At 53.7% G+C, this 15,998-nt stretch overlaps 1 protein-coding gene across 4 annotated transcripts in view; it reads right to left on the bottom strand.

The window, feature by feature from the left end:
• The window catches only part of TAFA5 (TAFA chemokine like family member 5), a 267,603-nt gene that overhangs the window by 169,277 nt on the left and 82,328 nt on the right, over positions 1-15,998 (bottom strand). The window contains exon 1 of one of the 4 annotated variants that reach the window (XM_016939435.4): positions 10,253-10,491. The exons of 2 other annotated variants lie outside the window; for them this stretch is intronic. In XM_016939435.4, coding sequence (XP_016794924.1) covers positions 10,253-10,343 — 91 coding nt within the window. In that variant the 5' untranslated portion in view covers positions 10,344-10,491. Of the gene's footprint in view, positions 1-10,252; positions 10,492-15,998 lie in introns of those variants that run through there. One more of the 4 variants, XM_016939436.3, reaches the window with a different exon arrangement.

Below are 15,998 nucleotides of genomic sequence, written 5' to 3'. Positions count from 1 at the left end.
CCTCTCCCTTCCTCCAGAATGCCAGGCTGGGCCCACGGGGTGAGCTGCAGACTGTATGGTGTTTGGGGTATCGTGTGTGTGCAGTGTGATGGGTGTAACGTGTGTTTATGATGTTTGGCTGTGTGTCTATAACATGCATGTGGTGTATGTTTGTGTGTGTGTGTCTTGGCATGTGTTTGTGTGGGGGTGTGTTTCTGCACTTTGTGTGTGCGTGGCCTTCACAGGATATGTGTGGTGTGTGTGTGGTATGGGTATTTGGTATGCGTATGTGGTGTATGTTATGTGTGTGTGTTGTGTGTGGTATATTCTGTGTCTGTGTGTATGTTGTGTATGTTTGTGGTGTGTGTGGTGTGTGTGCATAATGCATAGTGTGTGTGTGATGTCTAGTGTGTGTGGTGTATTTTGTTGTGTGTGGTATCTGTGTGGTGTATTGTGTGTCTGTGGTGTGTGCTGTGTGGTATGAGCAGTGTGATTTTTTTGTGAGTGGTGTGTGGTATCTAGTTTGTATGGTATATGTGGTGTATTTTGTATGTGGTGTATGTGTGGTGTATTTTTGTGGTGTGTGGGATGTGGCATGTGTGTGATGTGTTGTGTGTGTGTATGTGTTGTGTGGTGTGTGCTGTGTGGTGTATGAATATTTTGTATGTGTATGTGGTGTATTTTCTGTGTGTGTGTGTTGTGTGTGAATATTTTGTATGTGTATGTGGTGTATTTTATGTGTGTGTGTTGTGTGTGGTTAGGTGGTATATTATCTGTGTATGTATGTTGTGTATGTGGTATGTTTGTGGGTTTTTTTGTGTGTGTGGTGTTTGGCATGTGGTATGTGTGCACAGTGTGTCGTGTGTGGTGTCTAGTGTGTGGTGTATTTTGTTGTGTGTGGCATCTGTGTGGTGTATTGTGTGTGTGTGCGTGGTGTGTGCTGTGTGTGTAGTGTATGCTGTGTGTGTGATGTTTTTGTGAGTGGTGTGCGTGTGGTATCTAGTGTGTGTGGTGTATTCTGCATGTGGTGTGTGTGTGTACATGTGAATGTGTGTGATGTATTTTCTGTGTGGTGTGTGTGTGATATCAGTGCAGTGTATTTTGTGTGTGTGTGTGGTGTGTGTGTGAGAGATGTATTTTGTGAGTGGTGTGCTTGTGGTATGTGGTGTATTTAGCGTGTTGTGTGCTGTGTGTTGTATACGTGTGTATGCGTGTGTGGTGTATTTTGTGTGGTGAGTGGCATGTGGCGTGTGTGGTGTGTTGTGTGTGTGTGAAGGGTGCGTGTATATGGTGCGTGTGGGGTGTGTGGTGCATTTTGTGTGGTGTGTGTATGTGGTGTGTGTGATTTGTGCTGTGTGTGTGGTGCATGTGTGATGTATTTTGTGAGTGGTGTGTGTGTGTGCGTGTGTGGTGTGGTGTGTGTGAGGTGTATTTTGTGTCGTGTGGTGCATGGCATGTAGTGTGTGTGATGTGTGTGTATTCTGTGTGGTGTGTGTGTGTGTGTGGTGTATTTTGTGTGTGGTGTGAATGTGTAGTATATTTTGTGTGTGGTGTGTACGTGTGTGGTGTATTTACATAGTATATTTTGTGTGCCATGTGTATCTATGTGTGTGATGTGTACTGTGCATGTGGTGTGTACTGTGTGTGGTGTGTGGACTGTGTGTGGTGCACGGTGTGTGTGGTGTGTGTGATATCTGTGTGGTGTATTTTGTGTGTGTGTGGTCTGCTGTGTGCTGTGTGTGTGGTGTGTGTGTGTGTGGTGTGTGATGTATTTTGTAAGTGTGTGGTGTCCAATGTGTGTGGTGTATTGGTGTATTTTGTGTGTTGTGTATTTTGTGTGGTGAGTGGTGTGTGGTATGTGTATGATGTATGTGATGTTTTGTGGGGGGGTGTGTGCGTGTGATTGGTGTGTGTGTGTGGTGTGTGTGTGTGATATATTTTGTGAGTGGTGTGTGGTGTCTGGTATGTGTGGTGTATGTGGTGTATTTTGTGTGTGGTGTGTGGCGTGTGGTGTGTGGTGTGTTATATGTGTGGGTAGGTGTATGTGGTGTGTGTGGTATATTTTGTGTGTGGTGTGTGTATGGTGTGTGGTGTGTGGTGTGTGTGTGGTGTATGAGGTTTATTTTGTGTGGTGTGTGGCGTGTGTGTATGATGTTGCGTGTGTGTGGTGTATTTTTTGTGTGGCGTGTGTATATATGTAGTGTATTTTGTATGTGGTGTGTTGTGTGCTGTGTGGTGTGTCTGCATGGTATATTTTCTGTGGCGTGTACTATGTGTGTGGTGTGTGTGTGGCACATTTTGTGTGTGGTGTGTGTGGGATGTGGCGTGTGTATATTTTGTGTGTCGTGTGTGGGGGTGTGGTGTATTTTGTGTGTGGTGCATAGTGTGTGTGGGGTGTGGGGTGTGTATATTTTGTGTGAGGCATGTGTGTGGTGTGTGGTGTATTTTGTGTGTGGTGTGGTGTGTGTGGTGTATTTTGTGTGTGGTGTGTGTATATTTTGCCTTTCATGTGTGTGGTGTGGTATATTTTGTGTGTGGTTTGTGTATGGTGTATTTCGTGTGTGGGGTGTGGTGTGTGTATATTTGGTGTGTGGTGTGTGTGCGTGATGTGTGGTGTGTGTGGTGTATTTTGTATGTGGTGTGTGGTATGTGTATATTTTGTGTTTGGTTGCACTGTGTGGTGTGTGGTGTATTTTGTATGTGGTGTGTGGTATGTGTATATTTTGTGTGTGGTGGGTACTGTGTGTGTGGTGTGTGTGTGGCGTATTTTGTGTGTGGTGTGTGTGGTGTGTGGTGTATTTTGTATGTGGTGTGTGGTATGTGTATATTTTGTGTTTGGTGTGCACTGGTGTGCGTATTTTGTGTGTAGTGTGTGGTGTGTGTGTGGCGTGTGGTGTATTTTGTGTGTGGTGTGTGGTGTGTGTATATTTAGTGTGTGGTGTGTGTGCGGTGTGTGGTGTATTTTGTATGTGGTGTGTGGTATGTGTATATTTTGTGTTTGGTGTGCACTGGTGTGCGTATTTTGTGTGTAGTGTGTGGTTGTGTGGCGTGTGGTGTATTTTGTGTGTGGTGTGTGGTGTGTGTATATTTAATGTGTGGTGTGTGTGCGGTGTGTGGTGTATTTTGTACGTGGTGTGTGGTATGTGTATATTTTGTGTTTGGAGTGCACTGTGTGTGTGGTGTGTGGTATATTTTGTGTGTGGTGTGTGGTATATTTTGTGTGTGGTGTGTGTGTGGCGTGTGGTGTGTGTGTGGCGTGTGGTGTATTTTGTGTGTGGGGTGTGTGGTGTATTTTGTGTGTGGTGTACTTTGTGTGCGGTGTGTGTGGTGTATTTTGCATGTGGTGTGTGGTGTATTTTGTGTGTGGTTTATTTTGTGTGTGGTGTGTGGTGTATTTTGTGTGTGGTGTGTGGTGTGTGTGTGGCATGTGGTGTATTTCATGTGTGGCGTGTGTGGTGTATTTTGTGTGTGGTGTACTTTGTGTGCAGTGTGTGTGGTGTATTTTGCGTGTGGTGTGTGTGGTGTATTTTGTGTGTGGTTTATTTTGTGTGTGGTGTGTTTCATGTGTGGTGTATTTTGTGTGTGGTGTGTGTGGTGTATTTTGTGTGTGGTGTGTACTGTATTTTGTGTGTGGTGTATTTTGAGTGTAGTGTGTGGTGTATTTTGTGTGTGGTGTGGTGTATTTCGTGTGTGGTGTATTTTGTGTGTGGTGTATTTTGTGTGTGGTGTGTGTGGTATATTTTGTGTGTGGTGTATTTTGTGTGTGGCGTGTGGTGTATTTTGTGTGTGGTATGTGGCGTATTTTGTGTGTGGTGTATTTTGTGTGTGGTATGTGGTGTATTTTGTGTGTCGTGTATTTTGTGTGTGGTGTATTTTGTGTGTAGTGTATTTTGTGTGTGGTGTATTTTGTGTGTGGTGTATTTTGTGTGTGGTATGTGGTGTATTTTGTGCGTGGTGTATTTTGTGTGTGGTATGTGGTGTATTTTGTGTGTGGTGTATTCTGTGTGTGGTATGTGGTGTATTTTGTGTGTGGTATGTGGTGTATTTTGTGTGTGGTGTATTCTGTGTGTGGTATGTGGTGTATTTTGTGTGTGGTACGTGGTGTATTTTGTGGGTGGTGTATTTTGTGGGTGTATTTTGTGGGTGGTGTATTTTGTGTGTGGTGTATTTTGTGTGTAGTGTATTTTGTGTGTGGTGTATTTTGTGTGTGGTGTATTTTGTGTGTGGTATGTGGTGTATTTTGTGCGTGGTGTATTTTGTGTGTGGTATGTGGTGTATTTTGTGCGTGGTATGTGGCGTATTTTGTGTGGTGTATTTTGTGTGTAGTGTATTTTGTGTGTGGTGTATTTTGTGTGTGGTGTATTTTGTGTGTGGTGTATTTTGTGTGTGGTATGTGGTGTATTTTGTGTGTGGTGTATTTTGTGTGTGGTACGTGGTGTATTTTGTGGGTGGTGTATTTTGTGGGTGTATTTTGTGGGTGGTGTATTTTGTGTGTGGTATGTGGTGTATTTTGCGTGTGGGGTGTGTATGTGGTGTGCAGCATATGGTGTGTAGTGTGTGCAGTATGTGGGGTGTATGGTATGCGTTGTGTATTTTGTGTGGTGTGGGTGTGTGCAGCGTGTAGTGTGTGGTGTGTCTCTGTGGGGGGGCACCGCAGTGCGTGTCTCTGGGAGAGGTGGGCTCACACACAGAGCCCAGGTAAGAGGAGAACAAGGAAAGGGCCGCCTGCCCCGACGGGCAGGTCAGGGCTCCCACAGTACAAAGGCTACCGGGTCCCATGGTTGGTGTCAAAGGAGCCCTGTCCACTCACTGGGTGCGTGTGTGAGCGAACAGTCCCATGTTCCACGCAGACCCACAGCTGCGTGCTTCGCTCCGTGTTTTCTGTCTGCTCAGATCGCAGTGCAGCCACAGATCTATGTGTCTCTGCGTAAATAAGGTGAGGATGCCTCCCTCCCCTCTCCAGGAACACAGGAACACCACTGCCTGCGTGCGCTGCTCCCTAACGAAGGGGCTGTATTTTAAATGAGGTTTATAATGCATGATCCTGTAGTTTATGTTTAAGAAGATCACACACAATGATATGAACACCTATGAGCATTTAGTTATGCATAAGCAGGCACGTGTACACACACACATATGCACACACATGAAAATGTCAGCAGTGAACCCTTCCAAGAAGGTTGCCCCCCATCCCGGCCTTCTCCAGGGCCAGGGGCTCTTGGGCTGTGTCTGCAGCCAGCACTCTACTGAGCACGGACATCGCCTCGCCAGTGGCCCCTCTCCTACAGCTCCACGCGCCCAGAGATGGGCAAAAACCACCCACCTCCAGACCACCGAGTGGGGAATAAAACCATTCTCCGCACGGCTTTCTCGCACTGTGCTCAGCACGGCAGCAACATGGGAGACTGATGAGTTTCCACAGATGCCGGCAGCAAGATCAGCCGCAATCCAATCCTCCCGAGTGTGCAGCAGGAGGGACCCCCAGCTGGCCCCGTCCGTCCACTGCCAGCCTGGCCCTCGGCAGGGACTGGCTCGGCCCTTGCAGGGAGGCCTGGGAGGCTGGGACTCCTGTGCCCAGCAAGGCTGCGATGAGCCACCTTGTGTCTGGAAGTCACCTCCATTTCCAGTCCTTTTATATTCTAACTTTTACAGTTGTCAGAGACACAGCAGATGAGAATCCCATTACGGTGAGTGTGGGTTTTATTTAGATTCTGTGTCACACAAGAAATGATAGTAAATGATGATAAAAGAGTTGGTTATTTTTAACGCCTTTTCATTTCCACCCCTCCCAGCAGCCATTCACACCTACCTGGCCTTGCAAACAGCGTCTGCTGGAGGGTCGGGGAGAGGCAGGCGGAGGGACACCTGCCATGTGGGGCTGGCACTGCGATGCCCCTGCGCTCTGTCTGCCTGCACACCTCATCAGGGCCATAAAAACAATGCACCCAGGAAGTGGGCTAGGGAAGCCCCTGGGGCCCCTAGACAAAGCCCAGCACCCCTCCACACTCAGTCTGAGACTCAGGGAGAAATGAGCAGCCAGCTCCAAGCTCGTAGCCTGGCGGCCGGGGCAGCCCCATGCCAAGACTGGGTGCAGGGGTGCAGGCACAGCTGGCCGTAAGCATTGAGAACATAGAGCTGCCGAACTCCCTCCTCCTTCCACACACACCGCGTGCAGTGAGTTCCTCCTCCACTGTTAGAAACTCAGAATGGAGCCCGGTGCAGCCTCGAGCCCTCACCAAGAACAGCCTTGCTGCTCTGGGAAACCTCAAGGGCATCGACCAAGCCCTCACCCAACCCATCATGGACCATCCACAGCCCTGGCTCTATGCCTCTGGGACAGAATGGCTGTACACATTCATCAAATATTTTTGATGGAGTCTTAGGGCCGGGAACTGTGCTGTGTCTCCTAAGAAGTTCTCTATCCATTTCTTAAAAAATAAACTGATCCATCTAACAGATAGACGAACACTCTGCATTGGCTGCTAATCTTGTAAAGACGGCATCAATTAATGACGACTGCACGGAGCCATAACAATTCATACACCATCAGTTGCCTTCACGGAGCTGAGCATGCCCCTTGTTACGGGCCACACGGGTTTGCAGGAGGACGCCTCATTTCCAAAAGAGCCAGCTAACTAAATCAATGGAAGTTGAATCCGTTGACTCAATCAACAGTCTGCCCTCCGAGCAGCTGCTCAGAGACAGGCACGCCACAGCGGTTCTGAAAGCGCTTCCGGAATCGAGGCCCGGGTACACCGTGCCACGGCTGCTGGACGCAAAGCTCTCAATATTAACCTGCAAAAGAGGCTTTTGCACAGCACGTTCAAGCCGTCGAATGCACTCCCCTGCCACCAAAAGGATTTACCGAGATAGAGTTGAACCTCAAACCCACATTTAAAGGAAAGAGGCACTGGGTTCTCCCTCCCATTCAGAAAGGATCGGGCCGAATCATTTCCCGGCTTTCTCATGTCCCTTTGGGTGCCAAAGCCCAGAAACCTCTCTGCCGCTGTGGCCTGCCTGGGTGGCCCAGGCTCGCCGCATTCCTTCCTCTTTGAAGTATTTTCCTATCCTTCTGTTTACATTAAGCATCCACACCAAAGCCTGCTAATCTGTGCTGGAGTGCTGGAGTCCAAGTGACTCAAGACTTCCAGAAAAATATTGTAAAGTCTTTGGAAGAGGGAGGTGGAAAATATTTTTATACTTCTCGCCGTTTCCTTAACTCCGTATTTGGAGGCCAAACATGATGATGGAGATAAAGTGCTGGCTTCCCTCTCGTGTCTCCGTGACACACGTCGTCTGCGCCCTAAGGAAGCGGCCGGCTCTTCCATCAGGGTCCTGGGATTCCCGCCCTCATCCCCCACTTTAACTACACCCCATGCAGACACAGCACGTGCACACGCCAGGCAGTTCAGAAGAAAGGACGGCTCTCCCCTCCCAGAGGAGGGTCAGCGTGTCCTAAGGATGACCGGGCAAGAAGAGCAGCTGCCCAGGCCCCAGTGCCGGACCCCACACTGCGGCCCTGCTTTCTTCCCGGGCCTGTGGCTGCCCAGCCAGGCCTGGTGCGGTGGGCAGGACCTGTTCTCACAAAGCTCGGACATACCGAGGCTGCAATTAAGGACCGCAATTTGCCTCTCTCTCGGTTCACAGCCCTATTCATCTCCACAAACACTGGAAGACCAGAGTGGCCAGGGGGGACGGATTAGCCACGGGGTGGCCTCTATCTCCACACAAAAGGAGAAGTGTGGAAAAACGGCTCCCTGGGTCCCCCATTCTTCACCCCTGAAAAAAACAGATTCATGAAAATGGCTATTTAAACAGCTCTTTCCCACTCAGGCCCAGACAACAAGTCACAATTGTCCACCCGCCTGCCTTGTTCCCTCCCTCCTGCTGGACAGCGGCTGCTGGGAGGAGAGTGGCCCCAGGCCGAGCCCATCAGCCAGGAACCAGAGTCGGCCACCCCCCTCCCTGCACCTCTCACTGCTGGTCCCTCAGGCCTCCCCTGGGGCTCCTGATGCCAAGGGGCCAAAAGGCCATCTCAGCAAGGACAGGGAGGCTGCCCAAGTCCTGACCTTCCAGACAGACAGGCAGCAGGGCTCAACCCAGGGTGGTGAAGGCCACCGCTTCCGGACAGGGAGACAGGACTTCAGGAGTCCTGGAGGGCTGCGCAAACACTGGGACCTGCAATCGCTCCTCCAAAGGTACCTGTGCCCTCAGCGTACAGCTGACCCCATCCTCATCTCACCTTCCTATGACTGCGCCGTCTTCCACAACACCGACACACGTGTGTCTGCTTCAAGGTAAACATGGAGATCTCTGTGAAGGGCTAAATCCAAAGAAGTACTCCACTAAGCGAACACGACCAGTATTTAATCCTGGGCCTGCTCCACACCTAGACCTTCCCATCTGGGAGACAGAAACTCTTTCTTCTTGGCCAAAAAACAGAGTCCTTTAGACCTGGAGCCTCAGGGGGACAGCAGAGCCCCCGGAGGCACCTGCACTGGGTCAGCGCCGCAGGGCGAGGCAGAAAGGAAGCCCTTGTCACAGGCCGGCCACATGGCCAGGAGCTTTCCCCGTTACTAACTCACAGCTTCAAAGTCAGTGGAACTTCACTTCATCACAGAGTGTCAAGATGCAGCTGGGCACCTGGACCTCAGAGAAACACTGAAATTTTCACATACATGCCCTTTCCGCAAGCCAATCCCCCAGAGACTTCGAGATCAGCCAGAGAGGCAGAGAACTTGCAGCGCGAACACAAACAGGCCCAGCAGAGCAGGGACCCCTTTGCCAGGTACCTGGAATGCACCAGGGGTGGCTCCCACAGTCCTGACAGGGGACACCAGCAGAGGACAACCCTCGCGGGCTTGCCTGGACCCAATGACTCCTCAGCAGGAAGGATGGCCTCCCCAGCCCCAAGTGCTACTGCCCTATGGCAGAACCACCCACTCCTGAAGTGGGTCAGCAAGGCAGCAGGAAGAAGTTGGGCCTCCCACCTGGGGAAGGGTCCCCGCAAGCCCGGGCTGGCAGGCCAAGCCCGCAGCAGAGTCCTGGGGTAGCCTACTCTCCCTTCAGACCTGGCCCTCCTCTGTACTAGGTGCCCACATCCAAAAGCAAGGGAGGGAAGTGGACACCAGGCCCATGGAGGTCACAGGGTCTCGGGCCAGGCTCCTGCACCTACCTGCTTCCCCAGGCCTCCGGCGGCTCATTAATTAGTCAGGAAAGCAGCTGAATGTTGCAAGCCCTTCCTCTGCAGGAACCCAGAACTAATGAGAACCCAGCGCCTTACCAGCCACACAGGCGCCCTCCGGTGCTCAGCCTTCCCAGCGGACCAAGGGGAGCACCAGGCGGAGCTGGCCCAGCCTGTGTGCCAGAGCACTAGTAACCATGAGCAGGGGTGCCCGGGGGGAGGCCAACGCCTCAGTTGCCCCCAGTCTGATATGACAGGCCAGGCTGATCCCGGGGTGCACCGGGAGCCCTGCAAAGGGAGCCTGGCCCTGAAACCAGGAAGTTTCCAGGAGTGTGTCTGGGGTGCCTGGAGCCGACCGACCGCCCATCAGGGGAGGTGTGGCCCTGCCCCCAACCCCCAGTAAGATGCTTCCCAGTCCAAAGGGCCTCTCCAGCCACGAGGGTCCAACCGTTATCCTGGGCGCCTCAATAGTCCCAGACTGCCCTGCAGTGCAGCAAAGACCAAGAGAGCAGGGGCAGAACTCGGCGCGGGGACCTGCGCACCCCGGTGACCAAGCCCCTGCTTCCCGAACCTATGGGTCTCTGGAAGGCGGCTTGGGCCCTGGGGAACAGGTGCGCAGGCCGGTTTCCCGACGTCCGCGGGTCCCAGCCCGGCGCCCACCCTGGCGGGTCCCAGCTCCGCTCCCGCCCCAGCCCGGCCGGCCACCGTGGAGCGCTGGTGCCATCTACCGAGGGCCCGGCGGCGTGCGGGCGGGCGCCGCTGCCACCGAGCCGTGTGGGGCAGGGGATGGGAACGGCAGCCTCGGCTTGGGCTGGGGATCCGGGGCGGCGCCAGAGGCACCGACAACGCAGCGCGCCCCGACCCCGCGCCCTGCCGGTGAGCCCCGATGGGGGCGGGGCAGCGAGATCCGCGGGGGGTCGGGCTCCTGGTAGGGTCGCGCCGCCGGCCGCTCCGGGCCCGCAGTGGCGCTCCACGAGCCTCAGCCGAGCGCGGCGGCAGCGGAACGTGCTGGAAGCCGGGTCGGGCGCCGGGGCCGCCGCGAGCCGAGCAGAGCGCGGAGGACCGGTCCGCGCGCCCGGGGACAATTACCTTCTTTGAGGAACTGCGCGTGGATCACTAGGACGAGGAAGCAGCAGAGCGCGGCCCCTGCCAGTGCCCAGAGCGCCTTCAGGAGCTGCATCGCGGAGTCCCAACTCGGCCGACGCCCCCGAAGTCGCGCAGCGAAGGTCCAGGCGCCGCATCAGCGCCCCGCCGGGTGCAGCCTCCGCGGCCGCCCGCTCGCGCCCTCCGTCCGCCGCCAACGCCGCGCTCCGCCGCGACTGGAGGCGCCACTCCGGGAGGCGATTTGTGTCTTTTTGGGCAGGGGGGAGGGGAGCGGGCGGGGGGAGGGGGGCGCCGCGGAGGGGGCGGGCGGGGGCGGGGAGGTTAGCAGAAAGTCTCGGGCCGCGGCGGCCGCCGCTCCGACCACTCGGCCACCATCGCTGGCTGCGGGGCGCCGGGGGCCCGGGCGCGGGGGGGCGGCCGCCGCGGCCCCATGAATCAGCCCCGCCGCCGCCCCCGGAGCCGCACCGCCAGCAGGGCCCGGACGGCGGGCCGCGGATTGCGCAACGGCCGGGCGGCGCGGGGGGGGTCCGGCGCGGCCCCGGCCCCCTCCTCCGCCTGTCGCCCCCCACCGCCCGCTGCTCGGCGTCGCCTTCCTCCTCCTCCTGTTCCTCCTCTTCCTCCGCCGCCGCCGCCTCCTCCGCCGCCCGCGCTCGCTCCGGCCCGGGGCTCAGGGGGCCGCCGCGCCGCCGCCGCCACCGCCGCCGCGGCGGGCCAGGCTCGGGGCCGGGGCTGCGCGCCGGGCGCGGGGCTGCCGCACCATCGCCGCCGCCGGGGCCCGCGCGGCCCGGCCGAGCCCGCGGCGATCGAACTTGCGCGGCCCGGGGCTGGCGGGCCGGTCCCCACCGGACGGTGCCGGCCTCTGCGCTCCCAGCAGCCCGCGCCTCCGCCGCCGCGGCCGGGACTAGGTCCGGGCCCGCCGCGCCCCTGGGCTGCCCACGCTGGGCCGCCGCTGCCGGTGTCGGTGCCGGTGCCGGTGGCTGCCGCGCCTACAGGTGGGGCCGGCGACGCTGCGCGCCTCGCCGCCCGCGGGACGCCGCTGCTCCGGCCTGGAGGCGCGCGCCCGCCCGCTCGGCTCGGCGCCGGCTCCTCGGGGGAGGCGGCGGGAGGGGGAGCGCGGCGCAGTCGCTGCCAGCCCAGGTGGCCGGGCCCGCGCAGCCTCGGACTCCGGCCCGCGCCCGCCGCCGTCTGCGCTCCTCCCGGCCGCGGAGCCGCCGATGCGCACTGGGCCGCGAGGGACCCCGGGGACCCCGCCCTGCAGCGCCCCCGCCTGGCGCGCCGGCGGGTCAGGTGGGGCCGGCCCAGCCGAAAACTGCGGGTCGGGCTCCACCTAGGTGCGCAGGGGCCTCACTGCAGAGCCGGCCCTGCTGGCGCGGGAGACCGGACGCGGGGCCTCGAGTGGTGCCCAGCCTCCCTCGCACCCAAGGCCCCAGGAGAGACAGGGAAACCCAGACCCAGGTACCGCCCCAGCCGGGCCCGACCAGCGGCTGGGAGGGCTCGGAGGAGGCTGGTCCCGCGGCTTCTGAAAACGGCACATCTGCCTGGAAACACACACAAACACACTCACACCTGCCCCTACTGTGTACCACCCTCCAGCCAGCTGCCCTGCACCCAAGAGCGTGGGCGCACTGTTAATGCCCACGTTCTGTTCCAGGGGAAACAAACGGATGCCTCCCTGCACTGCCTCCCTTCCCGCCTCTAGGAAGAAAGGGTCTTTGTTTTAGGCCACTTTTGCTCCCCAACCCCGCTCCCCAGAGCAGGGGGCACAGGTGTCCTCCTCAGGGGTTCGCCCCAGAGCCCAGCACCAAGACCAGTGTGGTAGGCCTCAAGGTATTTTTGCCTGAATTGAATTTGAAATTCAATTTCAAATGACCAGAAAAGAGCAGTGGGCAGGAATCGGGGCCTAAGCTTCCTGGGACCCTGAACCTCTCTCCTGACCTGTGCAGGGTGGGGGCAGTGCTGGTGCCCGCGGTGCATGTGATTCACATGAAGGCTGTCTCCTCCTTGCACCAGTATTGACGTGCCAGGAAGGGAAAGAGGCCTGGCCCTGAAGGGCTCTTGGAGGTCAGATAGATCAAGCCAATCGGTATGCATCTGGGGAAACTGAGGCTTAGAGAGGCATGGTGACTGGTCTCACATCAACTAAAAAGTCAAGGGCAGAGTCAGGACCAGCCACTAAGCTTGATGCTGTCTGCCTGACCTGGCTCTGCGGTGCCCAGCAGCCGGCCAGGGGAGAGGCCATCCACGAAGCAGTTCTTCACCTCTGGCTCATCACCCTCCACCTGCCCCCGAAAACATCCAGGAGAGACAAGAATGTCCCATCCAACTCCTCTCACCTAAAGGAGTGGCCCCAGCCTCACACCAGCCAAGCAACTAAGCAGCTGTGGATCTGCCCTGGGAGGGACTAGCCATTCTCTCTGCTCAGGCAATCCCCTTCAAAACCCCATTTCCTATAAGCACCCCACTGTTTCCTGCTCTCCACCCCTAGACATTCTCTAGGAAAGATCTAAGGTAGCAGCTCCTCAGGAACCCACCCTGCCTGGCTGGCAGAGCCTGACCTCCAGCAAGGTCGTTGGCATTCATCCCTCACCTGGCACAGGGCTCCCCAGTCAGAGGACTCGGGGGTCTTCTGGGTGCTTATCACATGTGCTCACCCCTGGCCCCCAAAGGGACCTCAATCAGGAGAGAGAGCCTGCCCTTGACACTCACTGTGTCCCCAATCAGGTGCATATCATTTGAAATTCTGAAAATAGAAAAGTATGCTACGTTCACCAGGGGAATTTTTAAGAACTACATTTGGAAGATCCTTCTGTAAAGAGAATTAAAGAGGATAAAGGAGGAAAAAAAAGAAAGTTCATAAATAGAGGCATGGCCCACCAATTCACTTTCAACAGGTGGGACAGGAGGACTTCCATATCTAACGTTGGGGGACCACCATCACACTTCTCCGGGCACCAAGGCTTCCTGTTAGTAAATGCATGTGGCATTGCTTACACCTTTAAAAGCAATCACAGCTGCAAACTCAAGAACCTCGTGTAGGGCTTCCGAAGAGTGAGTTAACAGTGCAGACCAAAGAGGCCCTGGGTGCCATTGGGAAGTCAGCTCCAGATGGCAGTGTGAACACCTGAACCAGATAAAACCAACACACATCTCAGGAGGAGACACCTAGGGTTCTCACTGACATGACAGGAAAAACCCTTTACAAATACTGAAACCATTACTGTGTTGGGAATCAAAATGCTAAGCAAGCCAGAAAGGGTGAGGGGGTCCTGGGCCCAGTCTCTGGACAGAAGAGAAGAAACTGTGGTGGGAACCAACAGAAGGATGCCCACATCCTCCCGAGAAGGTGAAACAAACCAGGGGCATGGCCAGGTGTCCAGGCAGGAGTGCACTTGGCCAAAGAGCTGCACTTCCACAGTGCCGGGTGGGTGTGTCTTCCCCCAAACCCCTGCAAACTGCTGCTTTAAGGCTAGTGTAGCTCAGACCAGGGCCAGAGGAAAGCTGTCCACAGAGGGGGTGACTTGTGCCTGGGGACAGTCCCCACAGTGCCTGAGGTGTGGGACTTTGGATGGAGAAAGTGAGCATTTAACGCATCTCTAAATGAAATTTAACATTGCCTTCAGTTAGGCATGTAGTCAGTAAACACAATACTTTAGCCATAACTATGACTTTGTCACCAACAAAAATCACAGGTATTTTCATATCACATTACAGCTCTTGTAGCTATCTCAGTCTATTGCTTATTTTCACCATTACTTCAAATTATGGTCGTCCCACTACTAGACTTTGTATGTAATGTGTTCATAAAGAAAACACATTACTGTATCAAAAATAGGCTTTTTACCATTTGCTAACTGCATGTGGATATAATTGATCTTCTTCATCAGGTATTTTTAGTTTGTCCTGAGATGGGTGGCACAGGCTTCACCAGACTTCCAAACAGGCCCATGGCACACAAAAAAAGCCAGGAACCTGCTTCTGGAGTGAAAAACTCAAGGTCTAAGAAAAAACCAGGGCAGAGCAGAGTTAAGGACTTTGGTCACTCATGAGAAGCAGGGTCAGCAGGTCCAAAGGTAGCACAATTCCTCCCAAGAGTGAAATGCACAAAAACACCTGTCCCTAGGGTCAAGCCGCCAGCACCAGCAAATGTGGGGACCCTGTTTGTCCATCGGCTGCATGCCCACTTCCAGGGTGGCCCATCTGTCTACGCACCTTGCTCATTCCCAGGGAATACAGTAAGTGCTCATGGTCAAGTGAGAAGCCTGTTGGGCTACACAGGGCAGAGGTGATTCACACTGACCGGTCACTACACACACTTCAACCTTTATTCCTATACAGACAGGACCTAGCAGGCAGAGATCACTAGGTGTTTGCAGAAAGCTAGAGGCATGAAAGAGAAGTCAGGCTCAGCTGTGCATACTCTACACTTGAACCTTAGGGGACAGAAATAATTCAGGGAAAATAATCATAACCATAATTGTGATTATTCTAAATAGCATCATTCTCAAAAAATTTGAAATAATATGGTATCAATAAGAGAAAACCAGACTCCCAAGAGGGAAAAAAGGCAAACAAGAGAACAAGAAAAAAACTCCTGGAAATTAACGTGAGTGGACCATTTTAAGATCTAGGGTATATACTGAATGGTAAAATGGGAATGAATGAAGACTGGGCTGTGGAAAGTAAAATCAAATATTTTTATAAGAGTGGAGAGCACATAGAAAGGTGAAAAAGTATGGAAAATTTGAGACCTAGAGGGTATATCCTAAACATTAAACATCCAACTTTCATTTATTAGAAGTTCTAAAGGAGAATAAAAGGCAACAAAGAGGAGGAAATAGTCAAATAAATAAATGCACATCTTCAGATTGTAGAGACTTACCATATTCTGATTAGATCTAATGGACAGACCCCTAGATCCAACCAATGCAGGAAAACCTTGCAGAATTTTTTTTTAAAGAAAAAAAAAAAAAACAGGCCAGGCACAGTGGCTCATGCCTGTAATCCCAGCACTTTGGGAGGCCAAGGCAGGCAGATCACAAGGTCAGGAGATTGAGACCATCCTGGCCAACATGGTGAAACCCCATCTCTACTAAAAATACAAAAATTAGCTGGGCGTGGTAGTGGGTGCCTGTAATCCCAGGTACTCCAGATGCTGAGGCAGGAGAATCGCTTGAACCCAGGAGGCAGAGGTTGCAGTGAGCCGAGATTGTTCTACTGCACTCCAGCCTGGCAACAGAGCGAGACTTTGTCTCAAAAAAAAAAAAAAAAAAAAAAAAGCAAACAACAACAACAACAAAATGTTCTGAGGAAAGAAATGAGCTGATACTGAATTTTGCTTTAGAAACACTGGCTTCTCGAAGACAGTGGAGCAGTGACTTCAGATTCTGATGGGAAAAGATAGAAGACCTAGAATTTTATACCCAGCTAAACAGTCAGCAATGCATACCATTTGAGGGGATTCAGAAGTTCAGTTTACTAGTCCCATCCCTTATAGAAAAAGCTGATCTAGGTTACACTCCACCAGAGAAAGGAATCAAGGGAATGTACTTGGAGATATGGGATAAAGGAAAATTTAGCACATTTGACTCTCTAGAAGTAGAATAAACTGTGAAGAATAGGTATGAAGATACATTAGGCCTTCATACTTGAAAGAATCTCCAACAGGTAAAATCTTTACAATGGTATATCTCTTTCTCCATAGTTCTAGTCAGAAATCTTCTTTCTGTTATAA

Source organism: Pan troglodytes, chromosome 23, assembly GCF_028858775.2.
Source record: "Pan troglodytes isolate AG18354 chromosome 23, NHGRI_mPanTro3-v2.0_pri, whole genome shotgun sequence".
In the NCBI taxonomy this organism is placed as follows: domain Eukaryota; kingdom Metazoa; phylum Chordata; class Mammalia; order Primates; family Hominidae; genus Pan; species Pan troglodytes.
The sequence above is the reverse complement of the archived record's forward strand: the minus strand, read 5'-3'. Positions and strand labels throughout refer to the sequence as shown.